Below are 21357 nucleotides of genomic sequence, written 5' to 3' on the forward strand. Positions count from 1 at the left end.
TGTGCCTGGATATAAACCATATATTTTTAGTTTCTTATGTAACAGGTGTAAATGTGTTAATGACACTTATTTAAGAATAATAAAAACAAAATCAGATGCTGCCATTTTTTAGTGGTTTCTTGATTGTGTTCCAGGTTGGATGATACAATTTACAGGTTTTCATTGCTTATTCTTGGCAGGTCTTTTAAATCTGCTTAACACACATCTCTAGAGCATCCCTTATCTAAGCTAACCCAAAATGTTGTAAATGAGTTTCCTCACCTATCCCTCGTAGTAATATTTGTCCATGCATATTCATATTAGCACCTCATGTTATATTACACGCACGAGCAGCAGGCAGCTCGTGGTAAGCAAGAGCCTGCAGTCTGATGCTCCCTGCAGCAGAGCTCTCCTTGGCCTCCACGGCTACAGCTATGATGCAGCTAATGAAATCCTGAGCGAAGTCCCATGCAACTCCTTGCAACTCTTCATTTCTCTTAGCTTACCAGGGCATTTTCTCCTGCAAATATCTTGGTCCCTAGTTTCTAGCTGCACGGTTAGTTGCATTTCCATTCCCCTTGAACTCACCCATCCTTGAGGATAGGGAATATCCCTTTTTTTTAATTTCTCAAGTCTGTTCGGACTTCCCAAATACTGCAAAAATGCATAATACTATTTTCTGTGAGCACCTTGAAGACTTGCTCTCCAAGTAATGCTAACTAAAATAATCAAAATTTATAACAAATACTAATTCCACAGCAAGTGAAACTACTAAAAAGTTTGCTGAAGGCCTAGACAATTATAACAAGCTTCTGTCCACAAGGAATATCCAGGGCTGTTATAAATCCCTAAAAAATGCAGTTTTAAAACAAACTGGTAGTTTACCCTGTATCTTCATTGGAACTAATTGGTAATAATTTAATTAAACTTTATGCATGACAGCCATTTTAAGTAGTAAAACTATATGATGTAATTTAAAAAAATATATATTTTTAAAAAGTTTAGTAAAATTGTGAGATAACTACCTAAAATATTTTTACAGTAATCAGTAACCATGCTAACCCTATAACACAGTCATGTTACATGATAGGTTTCAGCTCACACCTTTGTCTACCAACAGATGATCTCTGTAAGGAGAGAGAAAAATTAAAAAGTGAAACTCAGAGGCTCACCTTTTTAAATACTGCAACTCCCTCACATTTCTGCTTACTGAGAATGTATTCTGCTTAAAGACCAGTAAATTGAGTACATTATTAAGAAACGCCATCTACATATTAACAAAATGTTTATTCTGAAAGAAAAAAACTAAGTACATAAAATGTTTTTTATCTGTGATCACTGAAAAAGACAGATTTCTCCTCAGTTTTCATACAAGACACATGCAAAACATTTTACAGCCCTCGTTTCAAGGTAAGATAACAGCTCTTATCTACATGAGCAGAGCAGCTATGGAGAAGCAGAAAAGTAATCTCTAGACACTCAGGCAACTCCCTTCAGTTTTTACCAGGATTATTAAAAGCAAAATCTTAAGAGGTCACAAGGAATATGAAAACAAACAAACAAACAAACAAAATTTTAAAACTGCATGTTCCAAAAGAGAAAGTATTAACACACGCGCATCAGGAACTTTTGGTAAAAAAAGTATAAATTTGTTGTGCTACTGTTGGTCCAACTACTGCCTCGAGTTCTTTGACGGATGCATTACAAAGTCTGTGGATATTCCCAAACTGCTGCAGCAGAAGCAGAGCTTTTGTTTTTCCAACTCCCGGAATTTGCTGCACTGTCCGGAACACCGAAGCCTCTGCTAGCTGAGAACACTGCTTCCGAAGAAAGGGGTTGCTGCTGCGATCCTTACTTTGCTCACGGACCTGAAGTAAATCAACATCTTAAGTGATACCGGTAGAGTGCCATCTACCGGAGCGTTTAAAATAGTTTCATGCATCTCAAAGAGGTCAAGGATATAACTAGGAGTGTTTTAAAAACACTCTCTTCCCCGTAACCCTTGTCCTTATTAACATTTTTCTTAATATCAACCTCAAAATAAAGGATAGTTTTGTCATCTGTTTGACGCAATCAGAAACTGGATAAAGGCAAAAATAAACACAGCAAAAAGAATATACTTTTCCAAACCTGAGACAAAGCACAATCACAAATCAGTTTCAACAGAGAACTTAACTCAGGATAGCTTAATGCTGGCCAGTGGCAACCAGTGCAAGAAAACACAAAAATAAATCCAGTAACAACTGCACATTTCCTCTCTGCTCCCAGATTAGCCCACACTGCTGTTGCAGGCTTATTGCCTACATTCAACCAACAAGCTACTGATTTCCTTTAGGATCACAGGTATTCTTTTGGAGCAGGCTTCTGTATTTTAATAAATACATGTCTGCTAACAGAGAAACTTACGAGTTGAGTGATAAGCTGAGCAGCTTCTCCTTGATTTGCCACAGGAAGCAGCACCATGCCAAGTTCTAGCACCACAAGCTTCTGCACTGCTAAGAAGTACTGCTCACTTATAGGCGTTCTCTCGACAATTACAATTCCACTAAGACTGCTTGCCTTTATTGAAAGAAAAAGGTAAGACATTATCAATGATCAGAAGATTCAGTGTAACTAAGAGCAAATTTCTGAGCTGCCTGGGAACAAATCCAAGGAAGAATGGAAGTGGCAACAGTACTCAAGTTTAATACAGCATTATTATATAGACTTATTCATTTTTGTTAGTTTTCAATTGGAATATCTCATACAAATTTATCTCCACTAAAACAAAAAAAAAATATGTCTCAGAAACACTGGAAGAGTAAATTGCCATTAGAAACCTTTTACCTTCCCTTTAGGTGGTACTTACATTCCTAAACCGAACCAATCTTCGTTTGAATTCATCCCCTGCAACCAAATCTGCTTCAGAAATATATAAAATGCAAGTTTTGTTTGAAAGATGGAAATCCACAAGTCCCAAGCCATCTTCAAAAATGAGCTTGATTTTCCCTTAAGATTGTTAAAAGACAAATAAAAAAAACAAAAGTAATTAACAATAGTAATAATTGCTCTAAGATTTTTAATGCAGGTCAGTAGAACCCTGACAATGGAGGCCAGCCCTGAGAGCCCCTCTGCCCGGCGGTCCCAGCAGCAGGCGGCTCTGGTCTCCTCCGTGCGGCTCGAGGAGGTGGCAGGTGTGACAGAAGTGACCCTGGGTACCAAAGCGACACGCAGGAGTGGCCAAGGCACATTCCAGTCAACCCAGCAACACGGGCAGACGTGGACTGGGAGGCGCTTTGCCCTTCTCCCCATCGCCAGCACTCACCTTGTAGCCTCTGGGATATTTCCGACCCTCTCCATTTCTCATTTCCAACCGCGTGTCCGTAAGGGACGACGATGGACCCTGCTGTGACAGGGGGGTGCCCTTTTGCTGTCATTGGGGCTGCTTTGCCTCTGGGCTCCCACAACCTATAGGAAGAGCGAGAGAGGCAAGCGCAGCATTAGCACATTTTGCAAACTTGCCCCAGTTGCGATAGGCAGCATCTTACCCCCCATTCCCCGCCAGGCTACCTTGCAGCTACGGTTAACACACAGAAATTGCCGAGAACTCCTGGTTGCTAAAACACAGCTGGCAGCTTTGCGAGTTCCACCGCGGGGGGCCTGGGCACAGGCCGAACTCACCGAAACACGCGCGGTCAGCGATGAGCGCCCAGCCCTGAGAAAGCCACCGCCGGCCGTTGCCTTTGGAGCCACCTCGCACCCCTGGCGGGCAACATCCCGAGCGGGTCCCGCGGCCGCTCCCCGCGCCAGCGAGGCCGGGCCGGGGTCCCCGTGGGCGCGCGGCGGTGCCGGCCCCGGGAGGTTGCTAGGGCCGGAGGAGGGCTGAGTAAGGCGCGCGCTGATTGGCGGTGTGCACGGCCGCAGCAAATCCGCGGCGCACTCTTTGCCGGGCTGGCGGCGTCGCGGAGGCCGTTGCGGTGGAGCGCCCGGCCGCCCATGGCGCTCAGCCTGCGCAGAGGCCGCCGCGGCCCCTTCGTGAGTATCGCCGGCCCGTGGCCTCGCCCCGCGGGCGGCGCAGGGCAGGGCCGGGCCACGAGCCCCGTGCCCGCTCCCGCGCGGGTCTCCACAGCGCTCTCCGCAAGGCCCCGTGCGGTCGCTTCGCTGCAGAGCGCCCCGCGAAGCCGGTGCTCGGCCCCGGGACACCCGTGGGGCGCTTAAGGAACGATGACAGACGCGGGAAGCTCCCCTTAAACGCGAGACGCCTCCGCCGTGAGCGGGGTCCTGCAGCCGCCCTCGCTGCCTGGGACTGCGGAGGCTCCGCTCTGGAGAGGCCACAAACCCGAGTGGAGAAGACGGGAAGCGTCCCCGGCAGCGGCGCCCGGCTCCCCGGGAGGGAGGCCGCCCCGGAGGCCCCCGAGCGCAGCCGCTTGTCTGAGCTGGGACTTCACGTGGTCCTTTGAACCGATTTCATGGAACTTGCTGATCTACCAACAAACAAACAAACAAACAAAAAAGAAAAAAAACAGACTAAATCTTACAACTTTGGGATATATTTGGTCCATCTCATAGTACCTTGTCTGAGGATCACCTCTGATTGTGCAAACGATCCTTTCCTACAAGGAGGGTTGTATTGTTCTTGTGATGCAGCATTCAATTGCTTTGAAAAACATGTGGGTTTTTTTGTATGTCTGTGTGTGTGTGTGTGTATATACACACACACACATACATATATATAAAACATACACATATAAAAAAAGAATGCTGGATTCAGTACAAGAAAACCGTACACTTGCAGCTAATGATATGGTTAATGGAGAACTTTTGGTCATGAGTCTTAAGTAAATTATATTCCTAACATTCATTAATTAACTTTTTAATGTATATTAACAGTAATACTTAGAGCCATTTCAAGTCATGTGTTTACATTAATTGCATGTATCTATTTTCCCTTTTATATTATTTTGCATAGTTATTTATTGTGGATGTTCAGTTTTATGTTTTTTCTTTTGTTTTTTTAATTGTTATCCTTTAAGTCATTGTCAACTAATTTTATTTTAAATTGTTTAGAAACACATAGCTCATGGCCTGGTCCCTGCCGCTACTATAGCTCCTAAACCTGCAGTTCCCCGCACCCCTCCCCCTCGTAGTCCAAACCCTTCTCCAGAAAGGCCCAGGTAGGTTTTGAATTTTTTTTTTTTAATTTTTTAATTGTCTTATTTTCCTTTTATTAAAAAAGCATAGTAGAAAAGCATGATTAGAAAAACTGCATGTCTTAACTGTGGCACCCACATACGTCTTTTCAGAAGTAGAATATATTTTTTAACCAAATCAGTTTCCTTCTTTGAACTGTAAAGATATATATGTTTCTCCTTTTCCTAAGAATGCTCAAAATTTAGGATAATGACCTTCCTGGATATGCAACTTATTACAAATCTGGGTCAGTTATAAAGAAATGGACTAGTTAGGGCCATTTGGGACTGTAGCAGAACTAGCACCATCAGTGATGAAACTTAATAATCCATTACAAAGCAGAAATTATTAACATTAAAAATAAGCATATTTAAAGAAAAAACAGACTTAAAAGTTTGCATTTAAAATGTGTTTGATTAGCTTTGTATTAGCTATATAGTCAAGGTACATAAAGTGAAAACATTTATTTTACCTTTCTACTTTTAATTTTATAGATTTTCCTTTCTACTACTTCTACATCTAACTCTATGCTGCTGTTTTTTAGTGTCTGTAACATTTCTACTTGATCCTAGTTCACTTCCTTTTTTGACCCCGGTTGCTGTCTCTCCTGTTAGTCCTTGCTATTTCTTTTCTTTAGTCTTCTGTTTTTTCACTCTTCATCTTGCCTTTCTGCAGCACTCCTCAAACAGGCTCTTCTGTGCACTTCTGCCTGTCCTGCATTGCTGTGCTCTGGCATTTATTAACAGCTTCAGGGGCAGATAGCAGAACATGCAACAACTTTTTTTTCCAGTCCATCATTTTTATTGCTGCTATTAAACCAAATGCTAAGTGCTGTAAACTATCAGACTTTAGACATGTAACTCAGTCTTTGTGATGCTTTTAATCTGGGGGACAACTGAGAGGTATTAGATTTTACTTACAGGTATCTACATTACGAAAACATGCCCACTTTTATGCTTTTCTGTGGAGCTAATAATTTAAAAATAGTCTCTTAATACCTTCAGGCTTCTTGATGATTGTTAATTTTGAAGTTCTTTCTTTGCTTAAACAGTGAGGACACTTTGCAAAATAAAGAATATGAAGCAAAAGCAAAAATATGAAGAAAAATATGAAGCACAGAAGATGCTAGTTTGTTTCATTGTGGCATTCTGTTTTCTTCCAGATCCGCTCTAGCAGCAGCGATCCTTGCGACGACACTAACTGGACGCACTGTTGCTATTCCTCAGCCCCGTCAACGATCGCTTTCCGAAAGCGATTCGGCCTGCGTGGAACAAGAATGCTTTGAGCCGTATGCGACAGTTGCACAGCTCAGAATGGGGTAGTGTGTGTTTTCTGTTTTGGTGTCTCACAATAGAAATAAAGTAGTGATATAATTTTATGAAAGAATTACAGCAAACTAATCCAACTCCTAGTGTTACTGCCACTTATTCAAACTTATTTTTTCTCTACAAATAAAGAATATGGAGCATAGAGACCTCCAACTCAATTTCATTTCTCATAAAATGATGTTATGCGTGCAGTTGTCAGAGGGAGAGAGCTGGATTGTACACAGCACATAGCATGTACTATTTTTCCCAAATAACTATCAATTAGGCAAGCAGTTTATCATCGAAAAATCATCTGAATTACACGTTGGGCAATTCCTTTGTGCTAAATTATTATTTTAGATTACTTTGTGCTATAGACTTAGCAGCCTTCTATCTCAGGCCTGGCATTCTCTTTAAACTAGATAGGAAAATGTAGCTCAGATGTTAATTCTCTAATTTAAAGCATACACATAGGTCACATTCCTAGCTTAGATGTCTGTTTATGTCTGCTGTTAATCTGTTGTATATATTCTCAGACTGATAGTTCTGCTTACTACCCTGTTTTGTTGCTGCCTTTTTTTTTTTAAAGAATAAATGACCCCAAAACATGCTTTAAAATGCTTTCAACTTGCAGGCCCAACTGGAAACTGGATGGTAGTGAAGAATCTCATATACAGTCCCTAGAAATATCAGACAATTATTGTGAGGATGAGGAGGACATGGATACCTATCTTTCAGACAAAGAGGCAGAGTCTAGCTGTCACAGTAATGGGAAGAGGGGAGAAGGCGATAGTACCAATGCCATTTACGCAATTCCTTGCAAAAATAAAAAGGTAAAGAAAGTACATAACTTAATCTTCTAAAGTGTGTGTTAAAAGCAGCAGGAATTTTACTTTGTTGAACGTGTGTAATGCTTGCACAGTTTCCTATCTTATTATGATCTTATTCTATATCTTATTATAATGATTAGATTATGTTTACATATAACTCCACAGCCAAAAAGTATGTCTTTAAACTTACTGTCTTAAAATACTGCAGTACTGTTTAGTAATGTCCCAGTCACATTCTGAAGTTTTCATGCAGATGTCAAGACATGTGGGCATGGTGTAATAATCTTGTAATTATTTAGATGTCATGACCTATTTTTACATAGGAGGAGTTTCCACTACTCCATAGTACTAAAGTTGATGAGAAAGAAGCATCTTCTCACGAAACAGAGTTTAAGGTGCCAGTGGACAAGTCAAATGTGCAAGTAGAAGGTAAATCATTTTATTTTAAGCCACAAATGTTCAGAAATTTAGATGTTTGTACATAACCCTTAATTATGGGTCTACAAATACTTCTTTTAATTGATTCAAATGTCTGTTTTTCTTCAACAGAAAATGAACCTCTTAGTTTGAATTTAAAGGTAAGACTGCTGTGAAAATTTTTTTATGATGCATCTGGGGGAAAAACAGTCTTAAAATGAGTACTCTGCAGCTACTTCAGAGAAAATTATTTCTTTGTGGAAACAAACTCTTCCTTTAGAATATAAAAACAGCTAATTATTCATTTTGAAAATCCCACTACATAAGGGGTATATAAATGACTATATGTTGTATCCTCTGTGCTTCCATATTTGAGAAAGCCTGTTACAGCACAAGAGAGCTCTCAGTGGTAATTTTCACTTTCTGATTTTCATTATGATATAGCTTCTCTTCTAATTACGGACAAGTATGGTTCAAGCCATAATTAGCTATGTTAGAGTCACGTTTTAGACAAACTAGGGAAAAAGATCAAGCTATGAAGTTGTATGTCTATAGCTTTTACATCAGTCATGAGAACTATGGCAACTATTTTGTTGTGGTGAAATCTGTAAGTATTTTAAGTGCCCCCCCTTTTATTTTAATTGTAAGTGACAAGGTAATATCAAGATGGGCAAATGACCAGTCACGTATCTTCAGTTAAACTCTTTGATCTTTAAACCTTTATTTCTTTCAGTTCAATAAGACGTAGGGAAAAAAAAATGACCTAAAAGAGAGTTTAATTGTTTCAAAAGTTCTGTTTAAAAAAAAAAAAAAAAAAAAAAAAAAAAAAAAAGTTCTCTGATAGTGATGCACTTCAGTGCATTTTGGAAAAGACTTTTGTTAGAGCATCTTTTCTTATTCTTTCTCTGCTAGAAAGAAAAATCATCAGCTGAAAATCTGCTAAGCGAGAAGCCTCCACCATCCCCAGGTACTTGAGATTTCTCTTGTGATGTTACTGTAAATGCTTCACTTTAAGGAATGTATAGATGTATATAAAAAAACATTTTCTCAGTTTTACTCAATAAGTCTAATTTGGAGAAAAATACATAGTTTCTCTAATGAAAAATGCTAATATTAGAAAAATGGATTATAATTTTGCTGAAAATATTGCTGTATTCAAGTCTATCTAAACTCTCTGTGCTATGGCATCTACAGATATATCTATTCGGTCAAGGAAAGCATGGGGCACTATGACAAAAGAAAAGTTCAGAGAACTAAAACAAGAAAACTGGACTCTAAATAGTGCATGTCAGGCTTTAGCCCAAAGAGTTGAAGAAACAAAACAGCAAATGGAAGAATTGCTGCTAAAACTGAAGAGCCTGGAAAAAGAAAACAGAAAACTTAAAGAAGCTTCAGAGATGCAAAGAGAAGGTAAGGAACATTCTTCTTTCCAGATAAACTCTTGTGAAGTTGTTGTTTATTTTTTAGAAGCTCTGACAACCTATTCCTATATTACCAGTTTTCCACTCAGCAAGCATTGGAAGAATAAATATTTTCTCCATTTGTAGAAACTTTAATCAAAGAAAAATTACATAATCATGAAAGAAAAGTTATAGAATAGACAGATTTATCTTTATGTATTTAGTTGTAACTTGCTTGTTTTGGAATTTAATTTAATTGGCAATTTTCTATGCATTTATTACATTATAGTATTTGGAAAGAGATATTCTCTTTCCCTGACTCCACCTTACAGATTTTTGTCCCTTAAAATTAGCATATAATTGTTATTTTTTTCTTGAGTTTTTCTTGAGTATTTATCTGTATACTTTTTTAACTAGAGGAGGCTGCAGAATTGCTTTCTTTAAGAGAACAAGCACAAGAACTGGTAGATGAGAACGATGCTTTGAAAATGACTGTCCATCGTTTGAATGTAGAGCTAAGTCGCTATCAAACAAAATTCAGGCCCTTGTCCCAAGAAGAGGTGAGAATGTTCAACTTTAAAAGATGTATTTATCTTAAAGTTGCATTAAGACAGGCTTTTCCCTCTATTGGTTTTGTTGACTTTGTGAGTGGGTGTGTTGCATAGCTAAACAGTTAATTAGCAACATAAGCTCAATTTGGATAAAAGCTGCGAGTTGCCCACTTTTACAGTGGGCAGTGACTGGTGCTTCAAAAGTGGAAAATAATTTCAACTTCTTTGAAAATTCTCTTTTAGCATCTAAAACTAAAAAGTTTACCTATGAAAGGACCACCACCTCCATGGCTGGTAAGTAAAATATAGTTTTCACTTACGCGTGATTCTTTTCTAAGTAAAGAAGCAAATTGACTAACAGGAACCAATATACCAAGATTTATAAGATATTATTTAGCTACTCTGAAATATCACCCTCTGATAGAATATGGTAAACATTTCTGTTTGTTCCATGGTAAAATGCAGGGCAAAAACTTTACAAAGAATAGATGTAGGTCAAATATGAGTGTATGGCAAGTTACAGACTGCATACAGTGAGCAAGTTTGAATACTTAATGTGAATAAGTTTAAGTATAGTTAACACTGGAATCATAAAGACCACCTTCACTTAATTAGTGCCTGGCATATCATTTGTTTCAACATCTATTGCTTGCTAATTTTATTATGATTATTTATATAACCTTATGATCTGTGAAATGCAATGTCTTTGTAAGACGTAAAACTTCACGTGCTAACCTGATAGTAAATTTTCCTTCCCTATTGCTAGTCAGATTAAAACCCTGCAGAAATAGGAAAGTCCTCTCTCTGCTTCATCTTACTAGCTATAATATCTGAGACTACCATACATATTTGCTTACTTTAAATATGTAGCTTTAATGTTAAGAAAGATATACCACTATAATAAGTACTGAAATAGGTAGCAAAGTGAAAATGATGAATCTCATCATTACAGACTCAGGATAACAGTTCTCTTAAGACCTGACCTGGACAGACACCTGAGATACCTAGGAAACAAGAGACAAACCTTATAGAAGATAATATTTGATCTTATAAATTAAGGAGGATGATTTAAAATAAACCTTTCAAAGTTTCTTTAGAAAGTCTCAAATAAGATTTGTTAATTATGCTACCTGTAGCATGAAATACCTAAAGTTTCTGATTCTTGAAAATGTAAAAATTACTTTCCCACCTGAATTCATTCATTCACTTTCCCACATTAATTCATTTCATTGAATTCATGATGAATTCATCTTGGTTGATTATTCTTAACGACATTCACTGTCATGTTTTAATTTGGCCTCATATTCATTAGTTACTCCATTCTTGTATTTACATACACTGATAAGTAATAGTTGCTTTGAGCAAGCCCTGTAAATTCCATCTTTGTTCTTTCCAATGTTTTTTCCTGAACACTGCACAATTGCTTCTGCTGCACCATTTGCATGAATATATCCATAAGTATCTTTCCAAGTAAAGTGTACTAATTAAGTGAAAAGAAGGATTTTTAACTACATTTAAAACATTGAGTTGATATCCATACAATGAATCTTACCTTCATATCAGGTATCTCCTTTGAAGGCCAAATGATACACATCTGCAGCATGTGAAAAATGATGTTCTGAGGTTGAAATGGCAGGTTATATTGGCTAATTCCTTTTTAGATGTAGATTTTCTTCAGTATGCATTTCCTGTGAGAGGAAATTTGTTTTTTAGACTGAATTTGTTGCACTAAGTGATCTAGAACATACTAAGCACTCTGGAATCCCTTTGAAAACAATGATATTATGAATTGTATGGGTCTACTGAAATTACCCTATTTTACCCTATTATTTTACCCTATTATCCTGAGCTGGTGATTTCATTTTCATTTACACTTGAAGTTAATAGCAACTAAAAACCCTTAAAAGCTTGTAAAACTAGCAATTAAATAGCAAAAGATATCATTAAAATATTGACATTATTGTTTGGAGTTGATTTATATGGAGTGTGTTTGGGTTTTTTTTCAGTTGGATATGAAATATCTGTCACCACTCCTGTTGGCCTATGAGGATAGGCTAAGAGAAAAGGATGATCTAAGTCTTGCACATGAGGCAAGTTACCACTTAATACTTTTACAACAAAGCAGAAATAAATCTATTGAAATTTCTCATATGGATTTGGTCAAAGCTGTTTTGTGTCTTACAGTAGAACTGACTTCTGCATATATGCTTGAGTGAGTGATCTTAATTTGTTTGGTTGTTTTTGTCATCCTGTTCAGCTGTAAATATTAATATTGTGCTTGCTTGTACAAAAATAGTACTCACAGCAGAACCTAGTAAACTAGCAGTCAGTAGTGGAAAGCATTTACTGTTATCACTCATAATGAGGATGCAACATCCCTATATAGCTGCTCTTTCCATTACAGGCCTGTAGATTTTTGTGATAGGAGGAAAAAAATATTTCTTATTAAGTGATAATCCCAATTACTTGTTCTTTGTAAGTATTTTTAGCACTGACTGAAAATGGTCATCAGTTCCTTGAGAATCAACACAGTGAACCAAGGCTGCTGTTCTCACCTGTGCCCACACATAACCAAATTTGAACAAGCTACTACACGACCTTTAGAGCACAATTGCTATATCTTTTCAAATACTTGGAAAAATGAAATCATAAAATAAGAAAAGCACCCAGGGTTTTATTGCTACAAATCCTGTGTTGTCCTCTCTTATTAGAGCATATTTCATACTAAAAATGTATAGTATCATCTGATAAATTGAGTCTCCTGAATTTCTTGAATCTGTATTTTAAGGATCTATAGCTTGCTCAATTTAAAATTTTAAAATTTAAAAAATAACACAATTCAAATACCCATTGTGTTTTTAACCAAGTACTACTACATTAATGAAGCAGCTCAGGAATTAAATACGCATGTCTGAATTAAAGAGCAGGAGTGAGACAGTACATTCTTGCCTAAGAACTAGAGTGCCAACCAGGCAGGCCTGTATTTTGGTATTTTTGTATCAATAAAAATTCAAATATTTACCTTTAAAGACTCTTAAATGGATTCCTTTGTCTTCCAGGAAGATATGAAGAACTTTAAAATGCGTGTTGAAGAACTGGTGAAGGAGAATGAAGATCTGCATGAACAATTAAATAAAAATAATTTTATTACTGCTACAGAATGGCAAGTGACTAATGAAAATTATTAGTTAGTTATTGTTGTACACAAACTTTTAAAACTATATATGTTATGGAAAGGTTCTGTACCTGTAAGGGAATTAAGTTTCTTCTGAAGAGTTAATAGGGTAAGGATTTTGTCATGTTGAAAGAGTAACAATTTGCAATGCCTGAAACAATGTGTAGTAAAGGTAAAATTCTCCAAGTGCAGTTTTGCACCTGAAGTCCATATAATTCTGTTCAAAATCTTGCAGATTACATAATTAACTTTTATACTTCTACAACAAGTGTGCCAATGACATAAGTTTTATGTTAATACAAAACGATACAGGAAGATAACTTCCTGTTATCAGAAGAATATGAAAGGGATTAAGAATTAAAACATGGAAAGCCTAGTGAAGTTAAATAATATAAAATATATATGAAGATTAATAACAATTTACCCTTTTGAGTAATATCTCTCAACTTTTCTGGCTATCCTTAGAAGAATAAATAGTATCTTAGTCTTTCAATATTATTAAAAAAGGCTGGTATTGATTTCTTTGAAAGCAGAGTTAATGCTTTCTGAGTTAATGATTTCTGTGAAGTCTTTTGGATTTTGTTCCTACCCTCCCTCCATCCCCCCCCCACCTTTTTTTTTTTTTTTTTTCCTTTTTTAAAGGAGAGGTTCAGGTGCGTTTTATAAATTGAGACTTTGGAAGATGGGTTTTTTTCTTCTTGGAACATAACTTAATATTTGGGTGATATTTTATTTATAAACTAATCATAATTGCAGGCACCAGCTGCAAACGCAGGCCAAATTAGTGTTGGAAGAAAACAAGGTGTTGATGGAGCAACTTGAAATTCAACAAGCAAAAGCAAAAGATAATCACAAACAGCATGTTCAGGAAGGTAAGGTGCCTGAATTGCTAGTTACTTGAGCGGGCCATAGATGGTACTGCAGGGTTCTTCCATCTGAATATATGCTTATAAAACAGTACTGAATACAGCTAACACTGCTGTGAAATCAGGCTCTGGATATCGACTGACAATAACACTTATCAGTATCACTTATTGGCACTGTATAGCCTACTCCATTTTGACTTGTCTTTTTTTCTGGAAAAAGTAACCAGATTTGCTAAGAATAAATTATAAAAATAAATGTTTTTATGTTTAAAAATACTTTGAAGTTAGTATTTATCAAGTAGTATGTGCTTAAGTGTTCAATTTAGAATTTGCATGGCTTTACTTACTACTTTACAGCCACTTTTTATTGCTTACAGTTGTTTTTATCATAGATGACAGCACTTTTTTCCCTTTATAGTCTGATACTGCCTAAAACTACATATATCTGTCAAGTATATAATCTATTATCTATTGTTGTTTTCTCAGAGGCTTATATTTACTGATTAAATCTTGAATTCAGAACACTACAGAAGATTTCTTTGACAAACATTAATTTTACTACTGTTACTTTTTTAACTAGTTGCTTCTTGATATCTCTTGAGCTAAGTGCTTGATGGTAAAATCTGAACTGTGTAAAAGTACAAAACAATCTGACCAATTGTTCACAACATTATAAAGCAGCTATGAAATAACTTCTGTCTGGCAAGCTGGAGTTCTACTAGGTAACTGAATTAGTCACACTGTTCTTTTATTTCTTCCCTCTACTTCTCCCCCCCCCCAAAAAGTTTCAAAATTGACTAAAAAAATGATAATCCTAGAAGATAAGAAAAGGAGTCAAGATGAAGAAATAGCAAAGTACCAGAAGCAGTTGGAAGCTTCGCACACTACTTGTGAAGAGCTGAAAGCCAAGCTGGATAGTAAAGTAGCAGCAGAGGAGCACTTTGCTTTGGTGAATGATTTGAAAAGGTATGTGTCTTTATATGCTCTGCAGAGGCAAAATTCTGCAAATCATTCAGATATGTACATGTCTACACAGTGTTTTGTAGATAGGAAGTGACCACAAACTTTACTATTCTTTGTTCTTTGCCACTTGGAAAAGAAATATTTCAGAAAAGTTATCTTGCTTTTATAAACAGTTACAGAAACAAATGCTACCTCTAGAGACATCTATGGAATTGTTTCTACCTTAGATTACATACTATATGTAGCTCTTGAAAACCTCCAGGAGGAGGCACTAAAACATTCTTTTTATTAGACTAATTACTCTATGAACACTGATGCACACGTTTTTCAGTGCATCTAAGAAGGTCTCATTCTTTTGCCCCCACCTTTAGGAGAATGGTTAAAGGATTCTGCAATTTTTTAAGTAAAAAGAATGAGTTTGTTTAGCCTTCACAACATGGACCAGAGATATTAAATGCTGTCATGCAGTATATTCTGTAAAGGTTTTAAGATATTCAATACATTTGTTCTCAAGTCTAGCATAACAGAAATTGTTTGTTTCTTGATGCAGTACCTTCCTGAAAAATTCTCAGACTTTTTTTTTGGGTGTTGCTAATAACTTCTTTGGGGGTAAAAAAAGGAGTATATTTGCACTGCATGGAATATCTTCGAATTCTATTCGAAGTGTTGTCCAATTAATTATCTGAATAACTTTGTTTATATTATGCTTCACCATTTTCTATATAATCATATTACACAGTACCTCTTTATGACACAACCAAACATTAAGAATTTACTAACCTTCCAACTTTTTTTTAAATCTTCACATGAACATCTTGCTAAGCTTATTCTTTTAGTGAAGTATATATTTAACATGCATTCTATACATTTCTTTTTTGCAGTCATTTACAACAAGAACAGGAGAAAAAGCATTGTGAGATGAAAGATCTAAGGGAAAAGATAGCATCGTTACAAGCTCAAAACAAGAAACTGCTTTTAGAGAAAAATAACTTCATGGCTGACAACAAGATCCTAGAAACTGAACTGGAAATGAAACAAAAAACAAACAGGTTGATCTTTCTTTTTTAACTTCCTATTAACATCTCATTGTCTCACTACTTACATTCCTAATAATATAGCAAAAATATCTGTAAAAATATTTCCACATCCGAAGCGTGCAATTTCTTAGGAAATGCAGTTACTCTGCAAAAGGTAAACACATCTGTCACTCCTTAAACACCTCTCTAACAGCACTGGTTGTTAAATAACTTTGCTTAATTGGATGTATTTTCATACACTCTTCTCCACATTCAGAGGCAAAGTCAAGCTTTATCTTTAATGAAAGTAATTAAGTATTGCAATTATTAATTTGCATTTTGACCTGAAAAATGGCTTTCCAGAACCTGCAGACTTTTTCATGCCCCTTCCTGTGGTTCAGAGGTAGACCCAAAGCATTTTGGAAATTAAAACCACTATTATTTTTATTATTGTGTTATTATTCTTACTACTGTTATGGTACCTAAGAAACAGGAGTTTTTAACTATTGCACAAATAGGTAAAATTTGTAGTTAATAGTTAATAGTTGTAAGTAAATAGATAATAATTACAGCATGTAACAATAATAATAAAAAGCAGCCCACTGTAGGCCATGATACTTTCAGGATTGCAAATATTGAAACCAGTAAATCTTTGACATTATATTTGATTTGACAGCAACATTATATGACAATATTTACACTTCTAAGAAGTGTACAAATTAATTTGTACACATAATAAAACTATTAAGTCTGAAGATCTTCCCTTTTATATTAATTTTGTAGGCAATTAAAGAAGAAAACGGTTTTTCTGAAACAACAGTTGGAAGAAGCTATAGAAAAAGAGGTTGCAGCCCATCACTATCTAACAAACCTTATTGGTTTGGTGGAGAAGACAGCTCAGGAACGTGACCATCTTATATATTTGGTAATTACCTTTACTTAATGTGGCTGCATTTCCATTCCCAAACCATTCACAGAGTTTCCTTCCAATCTGTATCGTAGTTGTCTCCTTTTTCGGATGCTTGTCTTCTGAAATATAATCAGTCTCCATGTTCTGGAATTAAACAGCAGAATTTTGCTAGACTAGATGGTACCAAATTGCATGTTTGATCTTGGATAGGATTGGCCCACCCACTTGTAGACATCCGAAGTGAAGGGTCCAAGCAGACTCCAAACAAAATACTCACCTTCTTATCAGTAGAGAACAAAAATAAGGTTATAAAGTGAAATACTTTCCCCGAGGTTATTCCATCCCAACTGTATAGCCATTCGTTTTTCCTTTTTTTTCCTCAAGATTGAGCAGAAGCTGACCATTTGGAAATGTGTAGGCTTCACCTGTCCAGAGGAGTTGTTTCCTGGATACTCAAAATTTCTCCTGTGCAGCCATTTTATATCTGTATCTTTATATGTCTCTTGTCCCCAAACGGAGAAAAGATCATTCTCCTATACTTTGATTTCCTTCATGTAATGTTATTTTTTCCTCAGTTAGCATTTACCAGCTGTTGACAGATTAGCCTTAGATAGTTGTTAGCCTTTACGAGAATCATTTTCAGGATTCTTTCTCTGTATTGGTTCTAAAGACTATTGGAGAGCCAGAGTTGTTTTCATCTTCCTTGATGTTTGTATTTTGTCCCCCTAAAGTAATGATTACATTTAGCTATGTAATGTTGGCAGGCCAAGTGTTTGGAAAATGAGAATCACGGTGTTCTCAACAAAATAGTAGAAGGCAGTCTGCGCTTAGGAAGATTAGAAGAAAAAGTTAAGGTAAGCAGTATTTTCAAGCTAAGTATTATATAAAGCACTACTTACTCTTGAATTAGAAAAATCAGTAATATTTGTCCGTATTCTTGTCTTAAAAAAAAAAAAAAAGGCAACAGTAGAGCAAAATTAGTTCAGACTTTGTCTCAGTATACAGATGGATCTAATGGAAGAGCCCTTCTGCTATCTCCAAGGAACACAGGCAATAACTGCAGTGAGAAAGCAAGGCAGTATTTAGTGTGAGCTATTCTAATTTCAGTTACATCCACTTAAAATTAACATTTAGACAGTTAACATTTAATCTGTATCTTTATTTATACACACACACACCTGCAAATGCTTTTAAGAATATTTTAATTCACACAGTGCTGCTCAGTCATACAAATTAAATACTTTTAATAAAATTTCCACTGTTACCAGTGGGATTTAGAACAAGGCTATCACGTATGAAATGGCAAAAAAAAAAAAAAAAGAATCTCAGAGGACAGGCTAGTACACAATAAATACAACTGTTGGACAAGCAGTAAGTAAAGTGTGCTGTAAAGGGTAGCTGGAAAATAAAAATTTATTTGCAGCTAATTCTTTTCATTTACAAGACAAACATACCATATGGCATTCACCATATCCGTTGCCTATACAGAACAAAGTACAAGCATAATACTTTCAAATTAAGGAAAGACTACTTAATGCAACCTACCTGCCACAAGCAAGGAATCACTGATGTGAAAACTGAGCAGCAAGCCAACATTTTTAGCTACTCTGTTTGTCCTTATTTTTGCCGTAACTATACTTTTCCTATGATCCTTAACTTCTAAAGGTATATAAAAAGAAAGCATCTGAAAAGCTTGGAGATATCAGTCTCAAAATGACTGAGCAGAAGAGAGAATTTGCTGGGAAGACTGCTCAGTACCAGCAAGAAATGAAACACCTTCAGCGTTTGCTGCAAGACAAACAGGAAACCCTCGATGAAGTGCTGCAGCAGAAAAGGTAAGTGGGGCACAGGAGAGAGCATCCCATTAGCCTGGATGGTGGAAGGGGTGGGGGAAGCAACTGCACACAGCTGCAGCCTCTCACTTTTCATCACAGTCCCCTTGGGTATATTCCACTTCTCTCTGCTCTCCCATATTTAGCTATATGGAAAAGACTCTTTTGAAATCCAACTTTTCCACCTTCAGAAAAGTATCTTCCAAAGGAAGAATTTATTCTGGGTGATTACTATGGTAGAAACTGTACAGTCTCTAAACTTCAGGAAAGAATCAATTCACAGTCAAAAATTGCCAACCTGAGCCTAGTCTCTGATGATCTCGGGATCTGTAAATCATCACGAGGCATTAATTATTTAATAGCATCTCCTGCTAAAGGCTGAAGAATCTCCTTCCCCCACAACTTTCAGGCTGGTGGGAATTTTAAGGAATGTAATACAATCTATCACACACACATGATAGATTTCCTTTTGAGGGCACCTTACTAGTCTTTTAACAAGTGACATAGATTGGCTACATGCTGAGTAACAGATAATTTTTTTTGTTTACAAGATAACTGTCATTGTTAAGGTCTTCTCTTAATATAAAGCATCTTTTAAAGATAACTTTTCCACTTGTGATAGATGTCATAGCACATTCTGCTTATCACCACACAGGAAAATAATTGGCTCTTTCCATTGCACCTAGAAAGAACTAAATTAAGCACTCATTTTACGAGTAATCTCTGCCATTTGTGAGACAATGGTTTTAAAAACAATATAAATAATGGGACTTAATATCATATGCACATTTCACTGAATGTATATTAACTGTTTGGATAGGTTTTTTTTTAAAATGAGTGTTATAATTTCACTTTAAAAAGACTGTAAAACAAGTTAAGCGATTTTAAAGGCATGGACCACAATCAATCTAGTTGAAACCCTACTATTTAGGTCAAGAGGGCAACCATTTTTCATGTAGTTTGCCTTTACTTTCAAATTTTATAATAGAGTTAAAAAACCATACTAGTTCAGACTTAGCTATGACCCCGCAATTCTTTATCTTATTTATTCTTTATTGTGCGTATACATATCTGGTGGTAGGAAACATTCTTGTAAAAAAAAAAAAAAGCAATTTTTTTTCTTTTTTTAAAACAAAGCAGCCTTTTCCCCTCTGCATACCTGAATTCCAGCTTCATGCCCATTGTTTTTTTCCAGGGGCTCCCATCACACCATAGAGAAATTTAGTTGCAGTAGGAAGTCCTAGCACTTTACCAGGCTTGCTGGATTACTCGCATTGAAAACTTCTCTTCTTCCATACGAGTAAAAACACCCCTGAAAACCATTTTTAAATTTTTTTTTTTTTGTTGTTTTCTTTAGGCAAGTGGAAGGTGAACTTGAAGTCATCTGGGAATCTACATCCAAAGAAAACAGGAGAATGAGAGAACTCTTACATAAATCTCTGGAGAAAAACAACATGTGGAATACTGTCAGAGCTCATGAGCCATACTTAGATGACGTTAAGAAAGACCTAGTTTATGGACATGATTTTAGCTATTGTGATGTGAAACCATCATCAGTTACAAATGAAATCCAACAAGAATGTCAGGGGTAAGAACAAGTGTGCCTTATGCATCTCATCCAAGAAAAGAGTCTGGAGAAAGAATTCTATTTTATTTTCTCAACACGACAAATGCAATAGAATGGCATGCACCCTCTTCAGAAAGTCTCTTATATGTTTACATTCAAAGACCTAATATCAAGAAATCTAAGAAAATTACTAAATAAAGTATGACCAAAGTGTGATCAAGTTTTGAGGGTAAAAAAAAAGAAAACAAAAAGCCAGTCTGTTCTTTGTTCTTTACTGGTGATCAAGTATCTTGACAGCCTAAGATTCAAGAATATCCTCACAGAGGCTTGCCTGACAAAATCTCTTCTTACCATTTTAAGGACAGAGAAAACTTTTGAAAATGTTTCAGTTTTGTCTTCCCAAGTGCCTTAAGGACAGCTGGTGGTGGCTGAATGTACAACTGTCTACCAAGTAGACTTAGGGGAGCCCAACAGTCACCCTGTTCTCTACCCTGGTTTTGCCAAGGGGACCAGATGTCAGCAGATTACACAGTCCTTCAGACTGAAGGGCCTTCTCCCTTTAGATTCAACAGTGTTGCAGAAAGCCTTTAAAGTGTTTTTTTACTATTATTTTTAATTCTCTGTAGCATTTTCTGCAGCAGTGCCAGCCTTCGGATTAATACAATGTGTATCTGTTATAACTGATGATTTTTCACAATATTGTATTTCACTGTTGGAGTAGTATGCATCAGCATGAAATAAAAGGCTTCTGAGTTAACATTTCATTTGTTGAATCAGCTTCTTGACTGTTGCTTTGTTTCCAGAACACAAATAGCAGAAAAAACATTCTTATAAAAATATCTATAACAATATAGCAGTTGTATGATATTAGAAATAGTGAAGAATCTCCTTTGCTTTGATAAAGGTTAGCAAAAAAGAGAACAAAAAATACAATTTAAATTCCAATATATACTCTTACTGGTGGGGACTAGAAAGTTTTACTGCTTTCCTGAGGCAGTCTCCTTCCCAGCAAGGTGGTGACTCAGCAGAACAGTACTGCATAGCTTAGGGTGGAGAGAGTACCTTGCCTTCCATGACCATTTTTAATAACTGTAAGTACTTTTATAGCAGCCTTCCTCAACACAGGAAAGTTAAAGGATCTATAGTACCTCACAGCAGTTATAAAATCCAAGGTTTTACCTGGAATGCACTCAGATTTCACCCTGATGGGAAACAGGACAAAATAAAATACTAACATAGCTAAGCCATAAATATAGGTGACCTATGAAATTAGTGTGAATTTAACACATACTTCAATTATTTATGTATTTAAGTACATAACAGTCTTACCAGCTCAGGAACAATAAAGCTCCAACGTGCCACATAAAAACCTTGT

General features: G+C 36.5%; 2 protein-coding genes across 2 annotated transcripts; one reads left to right on the forward strand and one right to left on the reverse strand.

Annotated features, from left to right (window-relative positions):
- Positions 1–1297: 1297 nt before the first annotated feature.
- Positions 1298–3703, reverse strand: FAAP24 (FA core complex associated protein 24). The gene is made up of 5 exons (XM_026042346.1): positions 3640–3703; positions 3284–3426; positions 2828–2967; positions 2386–2538; positions 1298–1847 (listed from the first exon to the last, which is right to left on the reverse strand). Exons 2-5 carry the CDS (start codon positions 3393–3395, stop codon positions 1599–1601), a joined length of 654 nt encoding a protein of 217 aa, XP_025898131.1. The 5' UTR covers positions 3396–3426; positions 3640–3703; the 3' UTR covers positions 1298–1598.
- A 281-nt stretch (positions 3704–3984) lies between these two features.
- CEP89 (centrosomal protein 89) lies at positions 3985–20676 on the forward strand. The gene is made up of 18 exons (XM_026042373.1): positions 3985–3993; positions 6311–6466; positions 7090–7288; positions 7609–7714; positions 7835–7863; positions 8615–8669; positions 8897–9112; positions 9520–9662; positions 9897–9947; positions 11660–11743; positions 12713–12816; positions 13585–13700; positions 14480–14660; positions 15539–15706; positions 16457–16598; positions 17348–17437; positions 18249–18418; positions 19773–20676. Exons 2-18 carry the CDS (start codon positions 6462–6464, stop codon positions 20005–20007), a joined length of 2094 nt encoding a protein of 697 aa, XP_025898158.1. The 5' UTR covers positions 3985–3993; positions 6311–6461; the 3' UTR covers positions 20008–20676.
- The last annotated feature ends 681 nt before the right edge of the window (positions 20677–21357 follow it).

Source organism: Nothoprocta perdicaria, unplaced genomic scaffold (genome assembly GCF_003342845.1).
Source record: "Nothoprocta perdicaria isolate Ctin4 unplaced genomic scaffold, notPer1 scaffold_30, whole genome shotgun sequence".
NCBI classification, from domain to species: domain Eukaryota; kingdom Metazoa; phylum Chordata; class Aves; order Tinamiformes; family Tinamidae; genus Nothoprocta; species Nothoprocta perdicaria.